We start from the raw sequence: 20,117 nt of genomic DNA on the forward strand, positions 1-20,117 counted from the left end.
AAAAGGCAAAAATCAATTCAGCATCACCAGAAATAGACCTTAAAACCCATAGCTGTTCTAGAGCTGTAACTCACACAGCTTGATGTTTTGTGCATTGCTATACACTGTGAGCTCGGACTAATTCCAAACATTCTTAAATTCTTGACTCTGTGTAGATTTTTACAATCTAATAGATAGGGGTTTCCCTCAGCTAAGCACATAGTCCCTCTCCTTTACTTGTCCAGCCTTGCAAGAGATCAATCATTTAAGACATGCAGTCACTAGTCAGAACTGATCTAAACCAGCCAAGCAGTTCAGGAGGGATTAGACTTGCACAGACACAAACAAAACAATGTGCAGTTCTATGTTACACTTTACCTCATTAAAATCTTCCTTGAAGGGATCTATTTCCCATCACTTCCACTTGCCTTCCCTAGAACTTTCCATGTGCCTGACCTTGTGCAACACAAGTGACACACACAGACCCAAACCAAAGCTTATCATGGTGGTGTTTTTAGACTGAATTACCAAACTAAGATAACCAATGGGCTCTTGATAGGTCTGATGTGAAAGGGATGTAAGCTTGCTAGATTGGTTTAACATGAAGCTACCTCTATAGGCAATTAAACTCTTTCTGCAGAAACCATACTAAAGAATCAGTAACTTGTTTATTGAGTGGAAACTAGTAAGTCAATTTAAAATAGATGAGCAGTTAGTCATTCAACTTTAAATCTCATCAAAATGGTGCTTCTACCGTGAATTATTAAAATCCTACAAAGAGAACTAAATTCTGTTAATTGGAGGTGGACTTCTTCATGTTTTTTCAGACCTATAATGTAGCTACAATTGAAGTTACAATTCAAATACTTACAAGCTTTGTAAGACGTTTAAATGATTGTAGGTAAATGGAAAAACCCTATCCGAGTGGACTTGAACAAAAAAAACCCAACAGATAAGACCCAATCTTAAAGGTGCTGGAGTGAACATTTAAGTCAGGAAATTCTTTATTCTCCCAAAAAATTCCTCTGCAAGGTCAAGAATCTCTCTGCATGTACCTTCAAAGGATGAAAAATAGCAATCTTTCTCTCTAACAAACCGCATTGCAAATAAAAATACTTCAAAAGAGTGCTCTGCAACTGTGGTAGTAAAGGCCCTATAATCCTGTAGGTAGGGTAACAACAGCAGGCATTCAAAATAGAATAAACTGTTTTGTATAGGTCAGTTCTTGAGGATGGCACAGATGCTCTGACAATGATGTTGCACTCACAATACTAAATGGCAGAAGGATATATAGATGTAGCTTAGGATCTACCTTTTCATTCTGCAAAAAAATGTTTCTCCTTTTCAGAACACACCATATTTTTTTCATACAAAACACTGCAATAAGAATCGCATCCTGAAAAAAATCTCATTATTCTTAAGGAACTTATGCAAACAAGTTAACTGTTAGGTTGCTAATATAAGGGTTTTCAGAAGAAGGGAAATTATCAATAACTTTAATTATTAAAATGAATGTTTATACAATATTTTTAAAAGAAAACCATGCTATAGTTTATTGGAAAAATTATGAATTATATTTGATTCAGTATAGTTGTTCAAATAATAATCTGTATGATAACAGCACATATATCTTACTCCGTTTGTTGTCGATTCTCTTACTCCTTCTCCTCTGCTTAGCTTCTGCATACTCATTCAGAATTATTTCTTGCCATATGATGGTTTCTAGGTCCTGCTTGTCTTCAGAAGTAGATTTCTGAATTTTGCTGGCAAGACATTAGCTTAGAATCAACAAAAATTCTCTATATAAATCAATGTTTTCAGTAGAGCTAAGAATATGAATGCATTTGATTTCAAAACGAACCCTCACAGCAGGTAAGCACATAGGCTAATTTAGGTAGTACTAAATAAGGAGTAAATCAGGAGAGAAACTAACTCCCAGATCTGTAAATAGCAGGTAAAACCTTTACCTTTGATCATTTAAAGTCATTCACATGACAAATGAGTACTCCACATGCATCACATCTATTACATTAATATATTAAAAATTTAAGAATTATTATGCATAATTTCTCATACTCAAAATACTTAGGTTTGTTTCTTGTTATACTGCCGCTGTGAGCCATTCCCTGCTGTCTGTTCTAGTATTTGGTGGTGAGAGGAAACAATCTCTGTACTTTCCTGAGGAGGTCTCACTTACCTTGATGTTGTTTGGGCTGTTTCTACACATGCTGCAGACTTCACTGAATGTGAATGTCCCTCACCAGTTTGCTTTTCACTAAAGGTGGCATCCAAGTAAACTGAAATTACTTCTTTCTCTCCCTGCTGACCACCCACAGGCTGTGACAAAAAAAGAAATATCAGAAGCAACTGGTACGCATGAAGATAAAACAAAGGCTGTATATAAAAGAGCTCCAAGTACACTCTTTTTTAAATTGTATGTGTGCTCACAGAGAATTAAGGGGTTGCTTAAGTGAATAACTGGAATTCTACAGATATGAAAGACAGACACTGCCATAGGAGAGGCAATCCTGAAGTAGTATGCCATGCAATGTGTTCCTGGCAGAATTAGCTGAATTAGGCTACTCAAGAATCACAACTTAAAACATAAATCTAGGCTGGATGACAGCAAACAAAAGCTGCTCTATCTGAAAGTTATTTGATTGGACACTTGAAATGACAATAGATTAATTTTAGTTTCCTATGGACATGAGCTCCTGTCCTAAAAAACAAGATGCTGCTTGAGATGTCTTAAAATAGCCCATCCCATGTCACTGTTGCAGAAGCCTAAAAATGTACACAAGCTGAGATCTATGTTTCACCTGACGTTCAGCAACTCCCAGCTGAGCAGTTATTTCTAAAGACATACCATCCCTGAGCTGCAGCCACTACAGATGAGAGTCAGTTCACTTACCTTCAACCTTCTAAAAGCCAGCCACGTAGATGACACTAGGCATCCTCATTACTCCACCACTTGTAAAGAGGAAGAGCTACTCTGAGATTATAGTGATTCACCTCATCCTATGCTGTGCAAAGGGGAACCTAAATGACTCATGTACACCAAAGACTTACCTCTAATCCCACCCTAAAGACAGGTCACCACATGGAAGTTAATTTGACTTACTTGAGTTTATTCACTGTTTTAGCCATGTGAGTGTGACATGCTGCTATGTGTCTCTCAAGCTCCTGAAATCTGGGTACTCATTAGTTTATTACATAATTGAGTAATGCTGAAAGCTTTTAGGATACATCCTCAGCACACATGCATAGAAATTCTTTCACAACGATGTGGGAGAACTGGTTAGTCCTTTCTTGGGATACAAATAGAAATGGAGAATGTGCTGATTAATCTTTTTAATTGACATATTTAGCAGAGAGGTTACTGAAGAGGGGAATTGCCTTCTTAGAAGTGATCCCCCTGGGTCAAGAGACAATGCATGTTAACATGGGATCTGGGGTTGTTTAGCCTGAGGAAAAGAAGTCTCAGCAGTGCCCTTATTGCCCTCTACAACTACTTGAAAAGAGTTTGCAGTGAGGTGGGGGCTAGTCTCTTCTTCCAGGTGAAAAGCAATAGGTCAAGGGTAAGTGGCCTCCAGCTGTGCCAGAGAAGGTTTAGATTGGGTACGAGGAAAAATTTTTTCATTGGAAGTGTGGCCAGGCACTGGAACAGGCTGAATAGGGAAGTGGTGGAATCACCATCCCTGGAAGTGTTCAAAAGACATGTGGATGTGGCACTTGGGGACACGGTTTAGTGGTAAACACAGTGGCTCTTGGTTGGACAATTGGACTCAATGATCCCAGAGGTCTTTTCCAACCTTAATGATCCTATGGCAGCTGGGGAAAATCAAATATATTAGCTTAGAAAACTATCATAGCAATACTTTCCATGGATCCACACCTGTGATGGGAACAGGGTTAGAGAAGGAGAAGAAAACATTTCAAAGAAAAAAACCCCACACTTGCTTTATAAGAGACCATATACTAAAATATATGGGATATTCAGCATCCTGATTGCCTCTACAACTCAGTACAGGCTCTCCTCTTTTGGATACTTGCTTCACCACAAAAATACTCTGAAGAAAGAAGGGTGAGAAAAGACTACAGTTAACTTCAACAGTTACTAACAAATTAACTGGGATTTTTTTCCTCAGTCAATTGTCTCCTTACTTTCTGCCTTCCAGAACACCAGATAAAGGCATAAAGAAAAGCTGAAGTTGATTATTATTTGACAAGAGGTTAGAGATCTCCACTTCCACAAGACTCTGCTTCACAATTTTAACTGCAATTTTGAGTAAATCTAGACATGAATCTTCACGCAGCTGTGCTACAAATTTCTTCACTAAAAGAGCTTTGTAAAGTGCTGTGGTTGTGAGACAGTTGGCCTACAGCACATTGAAATTAGCCATCTTTGTGGCACATTTAATTACACGCTGATAGTAGTATTCAATTAATACTACTAGGAAAACACAGAATGAACCTATAGCTTTTGGATGCTTTATGCCATTGTGGGGATGTAAAGCAGTTGTAAAACCACCTGAAATAGTCAGCTTTATATGACTGATCATTGATTTGCAGCTCCAGATTATTCAAAGACAAAACAGAGCAGAGAATCAGGTTACAGGTTTACAAGAGATGCTTAATATACTCTGCAGCATAAACCGATGTCTCCTATCTGTCCTTCTCTTTCCCTTATTATAATCTAAACAAAAAGAGATTATGGCTGTCCTTTCATGCTCCTCTCTGTATTTTTGCATTGGTGTAATTGAATAGAAATGACCTGTTACAGAACACCTTCACAGCACACGAAGTAACAAGAAGGATCACATGCTGTATCCATACATACCATCTTCAGGGGAGGACAGGAACATAAATAGATGCCTCAGTTTTTTCAGTATGTCTCGCACAGGCAGAACTAAGCACAATAAATACACTTCTAAATACATGTGTAAAAAATCCTCATTGAATAGTCTTCCTAGTCTACAGAAAAGACATAGCTGTTATCTATTTTGTAATACTTGCAAAGCATTTACATGTTACAGCAGTGAGAACTGTGACAAAAGAAAATAGCACACTATTGCCTGGATCAAAACCAGAACAGGATGCAGTAGGAACCTGGAACTGGAATTGGCTGGTTAATGCTGACATGCTACAATGAAATAACAGAATAGTGTTTTGGAGAGAACATGAGACACAGAAGACATAGAGGGGGTCCAGGAGTTTTTAAAAATCCCATGGTAATTCTAGGTTTCTACATCAGTGAATAAATTAATTTTACTAGGATTTCCCATCCCAGCAAGCTCAGCTATTTTCATAACATGGATACATCCAAACAGGAAATACAGTACCCGACTTTTAAAACAAAAACAACTGAAATTATTTAAACATGCAAATTACTGATGCTAGTTTATTCTTTACTAAGATTCCCATCTTCAAGTAATTTGGCTACTTTATATATACTATATAATACTTTATGATAAACATAAAATTTCAAATATTAATTAAAGTGTGGGTATACTTGCTGATTCGTTGTGCTCTGTAAGTTAGATCCTGTGAAAGCATTTATTTCTTCCATCTGAATTGTAGCAAGTTGAGGCTCCATCACGTTTATTATTTGCGTGCAGTCATCATCTAGCTGCAGAACACTGGGTTCTGAATTTACCTGCTCTTCCTTGGCGTTAAGCTGTCCCTCATTTGGCACTGCAGGAGTGGCAGCCTGTACCACTGATCCTGACAAGCCATTCAGAGGTGCCACAAGCTCTACTGGCAGGGCATCACTGCTCTCAGATGCTGATGGGTTGATGGAATAGTCATGATCCTGACACTCTAACTTGTCAGGCAATGGGTTTTTAACTTTAAGACTCTCAGAATCACTAGGGTATCTCAACAAATCACTGATGTCAACTTCACTAGTCTCTATATTCTGTTCAGTGAGTACGTCCATGAAAATCTTCCCTGGGGATGACAGTGAAAGATCTGTATCATTATTAAGGGAATGCTCTTTTACTGTGTTATCTGTGCCAATAATGGTCATGCAGGTTCTGTGGCAATTATCTAAAACATGTGGAAATGTATCTTCTGGTATCTGTTCCTTTAGAACTGTCACTATGTCTTCGACGGGAGCATCTAGACAGAGGCTGCAATCTTCATTACTTAATTTTTGTGATATCTAAAAATTAAATAAAAAAGTTTACAAAAAGGAATGAAGCAATTCTTTCTAAAAAGCATTTAACTAACATTCACTTTAGAAGTCATCTCTCTTTCTAGATATGTGTGTACATTTATTATCAATTTTTGCAAAATCTACAAGACTCAAAGCCTTCCTTCATACAATCTATTAACAAGAGTTAGACTGAGCTCTCAGTTTCAAAAGAAGTTTCAACTTCAGCTGTTGACTTCTATAGCAGTGAAAATCCAAGCAAAAGAGACTAAATCTATTCTAGTCAAAGATATTATGCCATTGACAATAACCTGAGGATTTTACAAGGCTTTAAAAAAAAGTCATTAAAAGTTGCTGTCACATAGAAATAATGAAAGTTAACATAGTCACAATAACTTAAAATACCTTGTTAGTAAAACACAACATAGGAGTTTTGATTATGTGTTTATGTGGATCCAATATAGGTATGGAGGATTTGCGTCTCACAAACTTCAGTTCAAAACCTGAGGATTTTGAAAAGTTTGCTTGGTGTGGTTTTCACACTGAGTACAGAACACGAAATCGTAATTGTTCTTGGAGAAGTAATATTGCTACTGTTTTTCTAATCCCTTTGAGCTACATTCAACAGATGCACCCATTCTTACACGAAGAAATAGCTCTTCTATTTTTTTACCTATCCCTGTTTTAAATGCTCTGAAGAAAAAAATATGATGGCTCTACAGACCTAAACCATATTTTCTTTCTATATAACATTTGTATATAATAATGCTCGTACTTAGAAATACTGGATCTAAGAAAATCTCTTTCAATGCATTCTTAGACTCTTGCTGCCAGCAAGTGGCAATACTGGGCAATGCAAGAAACCTTTAATCACTGGTAACATGATTTAGATAAAGCTCACACACAGGGAGGCAGAAAGGGCAGAAATCTGACAGCATAGACTCACATTCAGTTTGCAAGCCAGTATAAATCCCTGATTCTTTGTTGAAAAATTATCCCTCCACCAGCTATTTCCTATCTTTTACATGCACATCAAATTGTTTCTAAGTACTGTCTACTTCTTACTTTGCTCTATTGAATTACACTTTATTTTTACACCACTTCTCTAATTCATCCAAACCTTAAACAACTGGGGGAAAAAAACCAACTCCACTGACGTAACTTTGTCTGCTTGAAGAACTATGGTATAAACAGCATGTGGATGTATTATAAATTTCCCAAGAAAAATGCTCAGTGCATTTGTTGAAGGGCGGTGAAATTTTCCAAAATCCTAAAAACCCCAGCGTCAACTGAAATTGAACTGAAAATGTGACATTTTCACAAAACTCCAGACACAGTAGTCCAGGTGGAGTCTCACAAGAGCAGAGCAGAGGGTCCACCAGGATTCCAAAGTTCTTCTCGGGCAGAACTATATTCCTGTCAGCTAGTCTCAAGCTGTACTGGTGCCTGAGCTTACTTCTCCCCAGATGTAGAACTTCGCACTTCCCCTTGATAAATTTCATCTTCACCCAGTTTTCCAATCTGTTCAGGTCCCTGTGAATGACAATACACAGCTATCTGGTCTATCAGTCATTCCTCCCAGTACCACCTCTGAACTTGCTGAGGGTGCAGCCTGTTCCATTTTCCAGGCCGCTAATGAAGACATTGAACAGTACGGGTCCCACTGTTGACAGACTAACTGCAACAGAAATCAGTGCTGCTACGTCATCAAAACCAAGAAAACTCAGCAAGACTAACTGTGTGGTGTCAGAATTCTATGCATAGATAATCTTAATTTATAGATTTATTTCGTATTTTCAGGGATACACAAAACTAAGATATTCAGTGACTCACGGCTGATTGTCAAGGTGTGTCTCTGTCCTGATCTTGCTTCAAATCAGCACATGGAAGCCTGTGATGGCCATTGATTCATCTCACTAAAGATCTTTCTGCAAGACTCAGATCTTGCTAGTGCCAACATCAGCCAATAACCAAAAAGTAAAATTCACTGCAGTGATTATTTCCAGCCTTCTTACTCCAGGCTCCTAAAATATCCTCTCTGGAGATACTCTCAATGCATTCAATCTGCCTATTCTCCAAAGTTATTAATAATAGGCAATCTGTGTTTCAAGGCTCTGTTTTAGAGTTTGTTCTATTGGACTAAGTCTGTAGAGTGAGAATGTTTCATTTAATAAACTTATAGTTTTATATTAATAGTTGTATATTTTTCAGAAAAGAATATCCTTGGAGATTTCATTTATTCTCTTTGTTCTGAGATGGAATACTTGACCCTGTCATTGCTCGTATTTGCTGGAAGACGTGGACAAGAAGGACAGTAGAACAGAAACACATTTTACTCTGATAAGCACAGTAGAATAGAACAGCACAGCCTTGGAGAAATAGATAAAGGATGTAACTTAGGCAAACAGAAGCCATGCAAAATGCAAGCAGGATGCCAGCTCAGCTCTGCAAGGCTGACAAAGTAAAAGTTATGCAAAATAATGATATTATGCCTACTCAAAAGCAGGGGTCAAGGAACAGTCACCTAAAAAGGACACGGGACACTGAGTAACACCAAGGAAGACTCCAAAAAACCATGTAAGGACTTCTGATAAGGGGTGCAACTATGTAAAATAAAGTAATAGACACACATCAAGTAAGGGGGAATAGCTAATGAATGCGTGATCAGTGTGTAAGATAAATACTCTGTTCACCGGATGCTCAGGGAACTCAATTGGAGGAAGGATCCTCCAAATGACCACTGCTGCAGTAAAGAATGTCTGCTCTCTAATACTCAAAACTGTGTTAGAATGTTTCTCTCTGGCCAATTTTGGTATCAATACTGGTCTCAAATCTGCCTTTCGTGAATTCTACCAAGTACTGCTTTTTCCCCTGACATAAACCTCAATCAGGATCCTTGAAAAAAGCCAAGTAAAATTGATTTATATAGAATCCTAACTTTTTATTTGTAGGTACAAATCAATGGGACTAAATGGAACAGTCACAATGATATGATATCTGCATTAAGCAGAGTCTTTCACAGCAGAAACTCTGCTACTACCTATTTCTGGCCACAAGTAACACTCTCCCAAATGAAAGGACAGTTACAGATAACCTGTTCCTCCTCAGAGACCTTCCAAATGCAATGCCTGTCTCATAGCTTTCATTGGTGGGAAACATTTTAAACTGCTAAGTGTCTTCATTACTTTAGCTTAAGTAACAGCCCTCACAGATTCTGTCTCATGATGATGTCGTTTCCCACCTCACTGCTGTGCTTCCACCCTTGTGTTCTGCAAGCTTAGCAACTACAGTTCTTACCTAAAAAACAGAAAATAAACCTTATCTTTGAAGTTTTTTCACCTAATCTGCTCAGTGTCAGTGTCAATAGCTACGTATTTGCTTACCTTTTCTTCTGAATCTTTCTGAAATCCATTCAATTTGATATCTAAATTGAGGAGAGTAGACAAATATTTCAGTTTTACTTTCCACTCCCAAAAGTTCTCATAATCTCTAAAAAAAAGGGCACCATTTCCTAATTAAGGCTTAAGTTTCAAACCTTAAAAATTACTATAGTCATGTTCCCTAAGTGGAACTGACAATAAAATTTCTAGTTAGGCTCTTTTAGTCACCAAATTATATCCCAGAGCTATTTTGTCGCATTTCTTCACTGTGGTTTAGAGTCCTGTGTAGCCAAGGCTCTCAGCAGGTGGACCTGCCACCCATTCCACATGATGAGACCTATCCTCTGCCCTCTCTAATTACAGTGCAGTTAGACAATACTGCTAAAACAATCCAGTAACTTACTGCCTCTGGATAGGGATGATCCCAGACCCCTGCCCTCATCACCCTGCTTCATTCATGTGACTCCCTGGCAATTTCCTAATCAGAAATAAAGTGAATGTTTTACTGTTGGATTACCAAAAATAAGCTCAAGTGCAAGACAGCAAAACAGATGGGGCAGTCCCGCATGTCTGGGAGCACTGAGGAATGGAAGTACAACTTGAGTAGCAGCACATGACATACAGATCTGGGGAATAGTAGCATTTTTGTTTCTCTTCTCTTACAGATGCCTCTGGTTCCTGGACATGTTAGAAAGAAGCAAGTAGGAAGCTTCTACGACCTTTTTACCTTACACATCCATAAGGCATTTAAGCACCATGTGGCCTGTAACCTTTGTCAGAAAATTCCACAGCAATGAAATAATTTTAAACTGGATATATACCACTGGCTTGAGGAAACAGTTATTTCTTCAAACAATTCTAACAGATACTTACAGAAACAGAATTTGCAGTCCATGACTACAAAAACTAAACAACTGCTGTAAAAAACACGTATAGTCAGATTCTATGTAAACCTACATGGATACCCATCTTCAGCTTCTCAAATTATTTTCTCAAACGATTTTGCCACAGCCAGAGCAACTCCTAGTTTTGTACAAATACAACATACCTATAGAATTATTCTGCTGTTCTTCTTCTGCAGAATTTAATGAAAAACCAGGCTTAGAAATATTTTCAGTAGGTGATGAATGGTTTATCCAACCCCTAGAATTAAATAATACAATAAAAAAGTTCTTAAGGAATTGCAATTTGCTCATCTTACGAAAGTTTTTACAGTATTTTGAGGTGGCCACTACCTATGGAAACAGCTGCAGTTATTTTAGAGGTATACTTTTCTTTACAAGGACATGCAATCAATAAGACTTCTGGATTTCCCACATGGAGCCAGCTATGTTTGCACATTTGTTCTCTAAGTGAAAAAAATGTCTTTTTCTATCCTTTATTACTTTTTTCTATATTTCTGTTATAAACCTATCTTCTACTGAAATCTTTCCATACTTTCTAGATTCTGGAAAGACTTCATAGAAATTTTTTCAGGACAAAAAGGCTTAATATTATTTATAACAAGTTTTTGTTTATTTGTCTAATGGTTTTCCCCAAGTTCTGTTATTCTTGTTGGTTATGTTCTTAAACCATTTAAGGTAATATCATCAACAAAAATAAATCCAAGTACAGCTTGATCCATACTAGACACCGAACTACTGCTGACATAAATATAGATCCTTCACTAAGTAAACATGAAAACTGTTTCTCAGTAGAACACTGGGAATAAAACATCATTAAAAAGTATATTGTACATATACAACAGAGTTATTTAATTACATTATGCCTGACTGGAATTCCTGTGTGATGTATTATACTCACTTCAATAGAGACTGAGACTGGTCAGACATGTGTGCCTCTTGAAGTATCTGAAAGAAGAAAAAAATTAACAAGTTAGTAAACGAAATACTTAATTATGTATTTTCTCAGTTTTATTGTAGGCTTATCTTCTTCCTTCTGTAATTTAGCTGGGAAATTGAAGTCTTAGATCCAATCATTACATACACTACTACTAAGATACAAAAGCATTCTGCTTAAATCTATTTTTTATTTGGACTATTTGACAAAAATGTTGAAAAATAAATCAAGACTATAGAAGAAAATGTTCACCCACAAAGAAAACAGACTGTTGCAAGTAAGATACAATTGCTTCAAACTTAAGATGTTTATACACCGAAGGACCAAAACACAAGGTATTTTAATTTCAACTCACAGTTTTAATCTTTTTTTGTAACAATTACTTTTTTTCATTAAATAAGACGGTGCTGTTGCAAAGACTGTGATGTTTAGTATACTGCTCTCAATATCCCTGTAAATATCCTATTAAAGGAACTTCAAGACTTGCACATAAGCCAGTTCTGAGTGGCAGGGCTGCCACAAGCAAACACAGGAAAGAGGAGGTGGGTAAGGAGAGAACTGATGTCACAGGAGGAGCCACATTCCAACTCTTTATTACAAAGACCTTGGATGTGCTTTTTGTGCCTTTGCCAATAACGCAGAGATCTCCTTCAGTATGGAAAAAGAAGCCAGTATACAAAGTCTAAGGCAAACTAGGAATGATTAAGATAGTCAAGTGAACTGCAGAATGGTTCTCTCACTGATGAGCTAAGACCGGGTTTTACTGGTGAACTATCCACACACTGGCTGCAATTTTAAACAAATCATTGTCTTACAGTGGACAACATTAACAGCACTAGAAGACTCTGAGAAAGAACACGTTGGTGTGGACACTAAGTGACAGATTCTCTGGCTTACACAGGGTACTAGCCACACAGTAAGAACAAACATCTTAACAATGGTTTCAAGAGCAACACATGGAGATTGCCCAGTAGCAAGGACTGCTAAAAGGCTCCCTGGAACAGGACAGACTCTTTAGTTTGTGCAACAAGTATTGACTGATGTAATTCCAAACATGGCAATGAGATAGTTCGCAGAAAGTTATTTATTTTGCTTAAATAGGCCCTTCAGGCGAGTCAGCCTAAATATTTACACAGAACATTATCCAGAGACCAAATAAAGTCAGAAGAATAATGGAACAACTACTAAACCTCTCTATCTGGCTAGCATTGCTCAGACAGATGCTTTAAAATTTTAGTTAACTACCATTACAATTCAGCAGAAGAAGCTGTTTTGTCTGCTAAAAAATTTGGTTCTAAGCAAAATCAGTATATTGCTCACCGGTTGAGAGATCTTCTCAAACCATATACGTTACACAAACAGTATTTCTGGCCACTGACTGAAGTACTGGGAACAGCCTTTCATCCTGCCCTCATTTTTGGTGAAGAAATTCCTGCAAAAATCTCAATAATTTTTCTCACTTGAAAACTTATTTATACAGACAACTATATGAGGGTACTCTGGATGTTTTCCAAAAAAAGACTAATGCTTAAAAGCTGTTAGGTATTACCTAACAACTTTTGGTGCACTTCATCAAACACTGTAAGACAAAAAAAGTATAAAAAAGGAGAAAGCACTCACTTAACAAATCTTAACAAACCTGTCTGAACAAGCCATAGAATAGTATCTTAACAGTTAACGAAAATGACTTGTTGAAAAGAACCTGGATCCTACAAAATCTGTATATATGTCTACTGCATCTCTGGTAGAGAAAAATTCTTAATTACAATTTTTTACATGATGGAATCAAAGACAGGACTGCATATCCTAAGTCTCCCCCAACCCATCTGAAGTACAAAGAAAGCTAAGACTCTCTAAAACAACTGGAACAGATGTTACATTTCCTGAAAACATTCACAGCTATCCACTCTGTACAAACACCATACCACATCACATCTTAATGCTTTATTCATATATGATCATTTCTGAGGACAGAGTAGAAGGAAAGCTTCTATGGACGTACATTCCATGTTAGCTCTTGAAGTGGTTGAAGAACCACATTGGTGCAATGTACATGTGTGGGTATCAAAGACAACAGGCCATGGCCATTCCTTAGAGTATTCAGTAAGAACTTAACATTTTATACTGTCCCCGAGCTGTACAGGACCAAGCTGCCAGTGTCTTGCTATATGGGTTTCACCAAAACAAAAAATACTAAGAATTGCCCAAACTATTTGGTGAAAAGTACTAGGTTTCTTTGCTTTTCTGACTTTTTCTTTAGTGGACTAGGCATTTGGCCTTAGATTTGAGATTGGCTAATCTGGTGAGAACCATGAAACCAAAGACTAAGGTTAAGAAACAGTTAGTCTGATCATCTCCCAGAGGGGAAAGGAAAGAGCAAATGTGCACTTCTCTCGTTCCGTCCATCCTTAGAAAATGATGAAAAACTTCAGTCAAGACAACCCTCAGACATGCAAGGAGCAAAATAAAGTTATGGAAAGAAGTTTTTGAAATAACAGCATCTTTTGGATTTTGTTCACTGTTTCCCACACTGTCAGTTGAGACAAATTTATTTGCAATTCTAGAATGAGCTGTAAAAACATTCACTTCAGTGGGAAGCCTGTCTTTTTTCAGTGTACCTTTAGTTATATAGGAGGCAGTCTAGCTCTTTTTAGAAAACCTCTCTTTTACTGGAATAAGGATACACATATTGTGGGCTTCAGACTGGTGAATCCAGTCACTGTAACAGTCACAGTTAAAAGCAGAGAACCTGTTTGTCTCTAATTGTTTCATGACCCTGTCATATGCAGGTGGAAAGCTAATTGCTCAACTGAACAGAAGTTTATGGGCTAGCTTCCAACCACGGTAAGTACATTAAAAGATACGATAATTAGCAGATTAGGAAATGCAGAATTATCCATAGAGTAAAATAATTACCCCATCATCATGCAAGTAGACATTTTATTCTGCATTTTGGATTATTATCTTTCCTTTTGAAAGAAACAATTGATCAATCATTGGATCACAGCTAATCTCATCATGAGTAACCCAGGGCGTATTCTGGCACAGTCAACCCTGATGATTATCCTTCAGCTCCTGAAAGGAGTATGTTAAAAAGTCTGTGCTCCACAACTTCTTCCTCTTTGTCCTGGGCTTGTTCCTCAAATTTGAAAGGTTATGATCTCTTGAAATACCAGAGAAGAGTCTTTGATACATTCCTGCAGACTATGTGCTACAAAGGTGACAAGATGGAACCCAATTCTGCTGTAAGCCATGGGACTCTTTTGCGCATAATCAAGGGGAGGCCCAGTGGGTTTATTAATAATTACTCATTAGATATGCTTAGAGGAGACATTGTCATTGCTGAACTTACTGGATTTATCTGTTCCTCCTTATGATAATATGCACGGTCACTAAATTTCTGTGTAAAACAGATTTCTGGTGAAAAAGCTCCTAGAAAAAAAAAAAACAAACAAAAAAATCCCCAGTAATTAAAATTTTGATTGTCTTAATTTCTTTGTAATCTTCCATAATTGTGTAACCTTTTACATAACTCAGTAACTGAGCTACATGCATCAAAACTTCTGATATGCAATGGATTCAAGCGGCTAAACAGTCTATCACACTAGATTTTGAAACTACATGAATGAAACAGAAATAAATAAAACCAGCCAGCAGTGGAAATTTATTTCACTTAGTGTTCCAGGACCCTCTCTGAATTTACATTGGAGATTAAGTCTTTCCTCTTATTTTTTAAACTAGCAGCTGCTATTTTGGTAACCTACCAGATCCATATGACTAAAAATATACTTCTACTCCTAGATGGCATATTTTCTTTAATGACTACACAAATGAAGACCTTCTCTCCAAAAAAAAAAAAAAAGAGAGAAACCCTTAAGGTTGGACCCTGTGCTTGAGAACTAAGGTGTTGCTACTGACACTAATAAAACACTAATCAAATTAGTATTTACGCTATGTATCTCATCACCAAATTATTACTATACAAGTATGCATGAAAACATGAATGATGAAATTCTAATTCCAACTTACTAAATGTAATATGATGCAGGCAGAATGCTAAAAATACCACAGTCTATTACAGTTGCAGAGACAAAACTCCCCATTCAACTCTCAGACAAATGCCCATTCCACAAACTGAACAGAGTCAAACAGACATGGCTCAAACCATGTATGTTGAATGTTGCGAGGATTTAATTCCAGTGGACAACCACAGGGAAGTTCAAAATGGGATGATGCTTCCCTCCTCACTTAAAACTATTAAGCAACTATAAAAGGTTCAGCATTAGGAAATCACAGCCAGTGGAGCTTCTGCAGATTTCAATGGGCTGAAGATAAGATTTGTATTAACTTAGAGAAGGTTGATAAAAAATTATGGTCCTCTCACATCTTCAAACTGGCAAAAAGATAAACACAACCAAATGTGGAAGAACACCATGTGTCACTTAAAGAATACTCAGTCTGAAACATTGCTGAAATAAAACCTATAGGATGCAAGTCAAATGGATTATATAAAAATGTCAAGGAAGTACTGTGAAACTGTTATGTAACTAAAACATGCTTGCTTGTGCAGTCTGCTCTATGGGAGTTATTAGCAAATATTTTAAGACCTTAAATGAGTGTGCATTCATTTATGCCAAAAGTAATTTAATGATACACTAAGCATAATGGACTGAAATATCCCTACTCAAACTTTTTATGTTAAAGAGAATAGATATACTAACAATATAAAAGAGGTTTTTAAAATAGCATAAGCAGCTATAGTTGCAGATGACTTATGCCTACAGAATCCATTTATTTTATTCTGCTCAAACACGTACATACAAATATATACATGTAAATAAAAGGATATTCTTAAATATAGCTCAACTGCTTCCCAAGCCAGGGATTCTCAGTCATAGTATACACAGGAAGAATAGAGAACTCATGAGCAAACCTAATCAGATATTAAAAATGTGTTGAAGAATCATTTAAAATATGAGCCAAAATTATGGATGTAATAAAACAGCACACACAGTTCCTAAGAATGAACTTCATGCAACACCCAAGTTTAAACGTAGACTTAGGCAAAATCCAAAGCAACAGTTTAAGGAAAAAAACAACACAGACTGAAAAAAGAGTTTGTCCTACCTTTATTAATACTTATCTCAGCTGTTAAAGCAATGTCCTTGTTAAGAAAAGCCAACCTTAGCCAAACAAATAAAATAAAAGGTCGTTAAGCAGTTGTAAGCATTACAGTCCTATAAACTCAAAGGGCATCTGAAAGCACCCATCCCAGCCTCTGCCGTGGGGACACCCCTGGGCGAGCGCTGACACAAACAGTAAAAACCCCCCAAACCGTAGGGATGTGTGTGATTTTCTGCATAGAAAATCATACCTAGTGAGGCACATCGCTCCTTTAAGTATTTCCAAGAACTATCGTGCCACAAAGCCGGCATAAAGATCTGCATGTGGTTTCAAATCTTTGCCATGTCTTAAAGGATACAAGAGATAATATCATGAAAATGACATCAAGGCAAAGCTGCAGGGAAATAGAGTCAGCACAAACTGTATTTAATAGTGTTTATTTTCTCTGAGTTGTTTTCTGGGACATTTCACTTCTGCTGACTAAAATGTTACTAAAATGATGGGTCCGGAGGCATAGGCTCCAAGGCACACAAGGTGTGTGAAAATAAACGGAGCTATTAGCAGACCTAAGAAATACTGGGTCGAAGAGCATATAAAATGGCTCTGAACAGAGGGAAGGAAAAAAGAAAGAAAAAAAAAAGGACTAGGGGAATGAGAAAACAAAACCCTTCAGCTCGGGCGCGGCCCCCCTCAGCCGCCGCCCTCGCACAGGCAGGTGGGCAGGTGCCGCTCGCAGCCACACCGTGTTACCACCTCCTCCTACGGAACTCCTCTTCCTCCACATCACTCTCCGTCACAGAGCCCTGCACGACGGTCTCGTCGCTGTCCGTGTCGCTGTTGCCGCCGCTCCCCCGCCGCTCCATGGTGCGGCCGCTCCGCTCCCCCGGCGCCTCCTCAGGCGGCGGCCCGTCCCCCTCAGCTGCGGCCGCCATCTTGTGGCGGCGCCTCGCTGCCCCTCGGGCGGCACCGGCCTCGCAGCGCTTACTAGACCACAGAGCCCTAACAAACAGCGTCCTGTGTGTCATAAGATGGGGCTCACTGCTCCGAATTTGTGCGCTTCTGACGCTGACATCTCAAGAGTCAGAAACGGTCATTTGCCTAGAGAATTACAGAGAGTGAGAAGGGGGTTGTGAAACAATGTCTTGCCTTACCAGTGAAAAAGGCCGCACCGCCTCAAAGAGGGGAACCCTGAAGGAAGGATTACTTGGCTTTTACCACATAGTGGGTTCTCAGAATTACACAATGTTAAAGGATTGGAAGGGACCTTAAAAATCTAGTCCCAACCCCCTCTGCCATGGGCAGAGACACCTCCCACTACACCAGGTTGCTCAAGGCCTTGTCCAACCTGGCGTTGAACACTCCAGGGCTGGAGCATCCACAGCCTCCCTGCACAACCTGCTTCAATGTCTCACCACCCTCACAGGAATTACTTCTTCCTAATATCTACCTTAAATTTCCCTTCTGCCCATTTGTACCCATTACTCCTTTTCCTATCACTACAGATCCTGACAAAAAGTTCCTGTTGAGTTGTTGGGTCCTGCTGTGCCTATTGTCACCTGGCTGGCACCACAGGTTCCTGTGCTGTTTGTATGCAAGGGATCGGTGCCAATTCATAGGCTCTTAAGTCTCACAGTGAGAGATCTCGACTGCTGACTCACAGACCACCATCTCAAGAAAACCACCTACTTGAGAACAGGTGAGCATGCAGACATATCGGCATGAGAAACGAGAATCATTCTACCAATAGAAGGTAGAATATTAATTAATAAGGGAACTAACTTGTAACCAATGAACTGTGATTTCTTTGTTTGCTACAATATATATATTTAGTGTGAAGTTTCAAGAATTGATGTCCTTTATTTGTGGAAAACTCCACCTTGTACCCTGTTCAGAATAAACAATGTCTCCTTTCTAAACTAGGCTCTATGTCTGTGTTTAGATAGTTCCTAAACTGGCAACACTTCTCCAGCCGTGGTTACGTAGCTTACTTCATTGCTAACTGATGAATGGTTCATGTGCTTGTGAGTGGGAACAAGTTTGAGGTAACCAAATTATTAATTGACAGTATTTTCAGCATTTGCAGCAGCACTCTTCAGTGGTGGTCTGAATTACAACAATGTTTTCCTCAGGCAGAGCGGTTCTGGCTCAGCTTTGTGGGTCACCTCCTGTGCAGTGGGGCAGCGCTGCTCCCGTGGCCCCTCCCAGCACGAGGCCTGGCTGCAAGCAAGCCACCGCCAGAGCTACCGATGCGAGAACTCAGTGTCAGCACACGTGGTGTCATGTACTTGCAGAGACTACAAACCCCAAATCACTGTAGTGACTCCTGCTCCCAATGACCTTGATAAAATTAGCATTTTTAGTATTTGCCAAATCACGTTGGTGGAAAAAGTAGGAAACACAGCAAAGATACTAAGGATCATCTTAAATTATATATGAATTACACATAATTGTTGAAACCGTATGAATTGCTGTTTTGCTTTGTCTTAGTCATATACGTATGCAGTTACAGCAATTGCTGCACATATTAACAGACGAGTCTAGAAATCTCACTGCTAATACTTTACACTTTTCAGCTAATAAAGGTGAGATACTGAAAAAAGCACTAGTGTTAAGAAAGAAGCTATCAGGGAAGATGGCTATACCGCAGTAAATTAAGATTTATAAAAATCACATCGAAGATGAGAATGAAAAGTATATTTACATGGTAAAAGACTGCGCTGGCACGATTTCATCATTGACAGCTACTTCGGGTGAAGTTCTTCAGAAACCTTTTCATCAGCACTTTCTTTTTTGAGGATCACATTAATGCTTCACGGCACAGTGTCATGTGGAGCTACTAGAAATATTTCCAAGTGAAGTTGCACATGCAAGATGCAGTTTGGGGAAGAGCCAGGGCGCGGATCATCCACTTCAAGAACTGCTGCAGGTATTTGTTTCGCAGCTGAACATGCTCAGCCCCAGAAACACGAACGGCCCTGCCGACCTGCAGTGCTGTTTTGCAGCCACCCGACTCGGTGCCCAAGAGAATCACACAATCGTTAGGGTTGGAAAGGAGATCATCTAAAGGTCACCTAGCACAGGTTACACAGGAACGCATCCAGGTGGGTCTCTCATGCTTCATGAACCAAAAATTGCACTTCTTCTCTGGCCGAAAGGCACAAATACAAATACATTGCTTTGCCTTCCCCCCCCCCCCCCCCCCTCCGGGAGTCAGGGGCACCGCTGCTTCCCACAAGCAGGATCTGGGAATTTCCACGCTTTTAACACCTCAGCAAAGCGCGTTATCACCGCGCGGTAATGCAGGCGCACAGGGCAGCTCGCCCAAGCCCCAAAGCGGCGGCCCCGCCGGCCCTGAGCGCGGCCCAGGGGGAGCCGGGGAGGCGGCGGCAGCGCTCCATCAGCGCATGCAAAGGAGCAGCTACCGCCGCCCAATCAGAGGCCGCGGGGCGGGGAGCGCGGAGCCCCATTGGCGGGCGGCCCATGGCGCGATGGCGTGTTCGGCGCTCCTGATGGCGCGTGGGGCCGCGCGGCGCTCGCCGGGCCGTTGCCGCGGCGACTCTCCGGGTGACGTCCACGGGCGGGGCGTGCCGCGCGCTCGCCATTGGCCGCGCGATCGGGCGATGGCGGCGCCGGCGTGTCCT

The 20,117-nt window shown here is 39.4% G+C and overlaps 1 protein-coding gene across 4 annotated transcripts in view; it reads right to left on the reverse strand.

Moving 5' to 3' along the window:
* Positions 1-19,844, reverse strand: part of ANKRD31 (ankyrin repeat domain 31) — a 64,693-nt gene extending 44,849 nt beyond the window's left edge. Inside the window, exons 1-10 of one of the 4 annotated variants that reach the window (XM_039567520.1) lie at positions 19,178-19,844; positions 17,230-17,574; positions 16,480-16,535; positions 14,705-14,784; positions 11,317-11,363; positions 10,562-10,656; positions 9,517-9,557; positions 5,492-6,142; positions 2,177-2,316; positions 1,615-1,742 (exon numbers count right to left, since the gene is read on the reverse strand). In XM_039567520.1, the coding sequence (XP_039423454.1) occupies positions 1,615-1,742; positions 2,177-2,316; positions 5,492-6,142; positions 9,517-9,557; positions 10,562-10,656; positions 11,317-11,363; positions 14,705-14,784; positions 16,480-16,535; positions 17,230-17,501 (1,510 nt within the window). In that variant the 5' untranslated portion in view covers positions 17,502-17,574; positions 19,178-19,844. Of the gene's footprint in view, positions 1-1,614; positions 1,743-2,176; positions 2,317-5,491; positions 6,143-9,516; positions 9,558-10,561; positions 10,657-11,316; positions 11,364-14,704; positions 14,785-16,479; positions 16,536-16,834; positions 17,580-19,177 lie in introns of those variants that run through there. The other 3 variants (XM_039567521.1, XM_039567522.1, XM_010392779.4) reach the window with 3 other exon arrangements.
* Between the last annotated feature and the right edge of the window lie 273 nt (positions 19,845-20,117).

The sequence above is a fragment of the Corvus cornix genome, chromosome Z (assembly GCF_000738735.6).
Source record: "Corvus cornix cornix isolate S_Up_H32 chromosome Z, ASM73873v5, whole genome shotgun sequence".
NCBI lineage: Eukaryota > Metazoa > Chordata > Aves > Passeriformes > Corvidae > Corvus > Corvus cornix.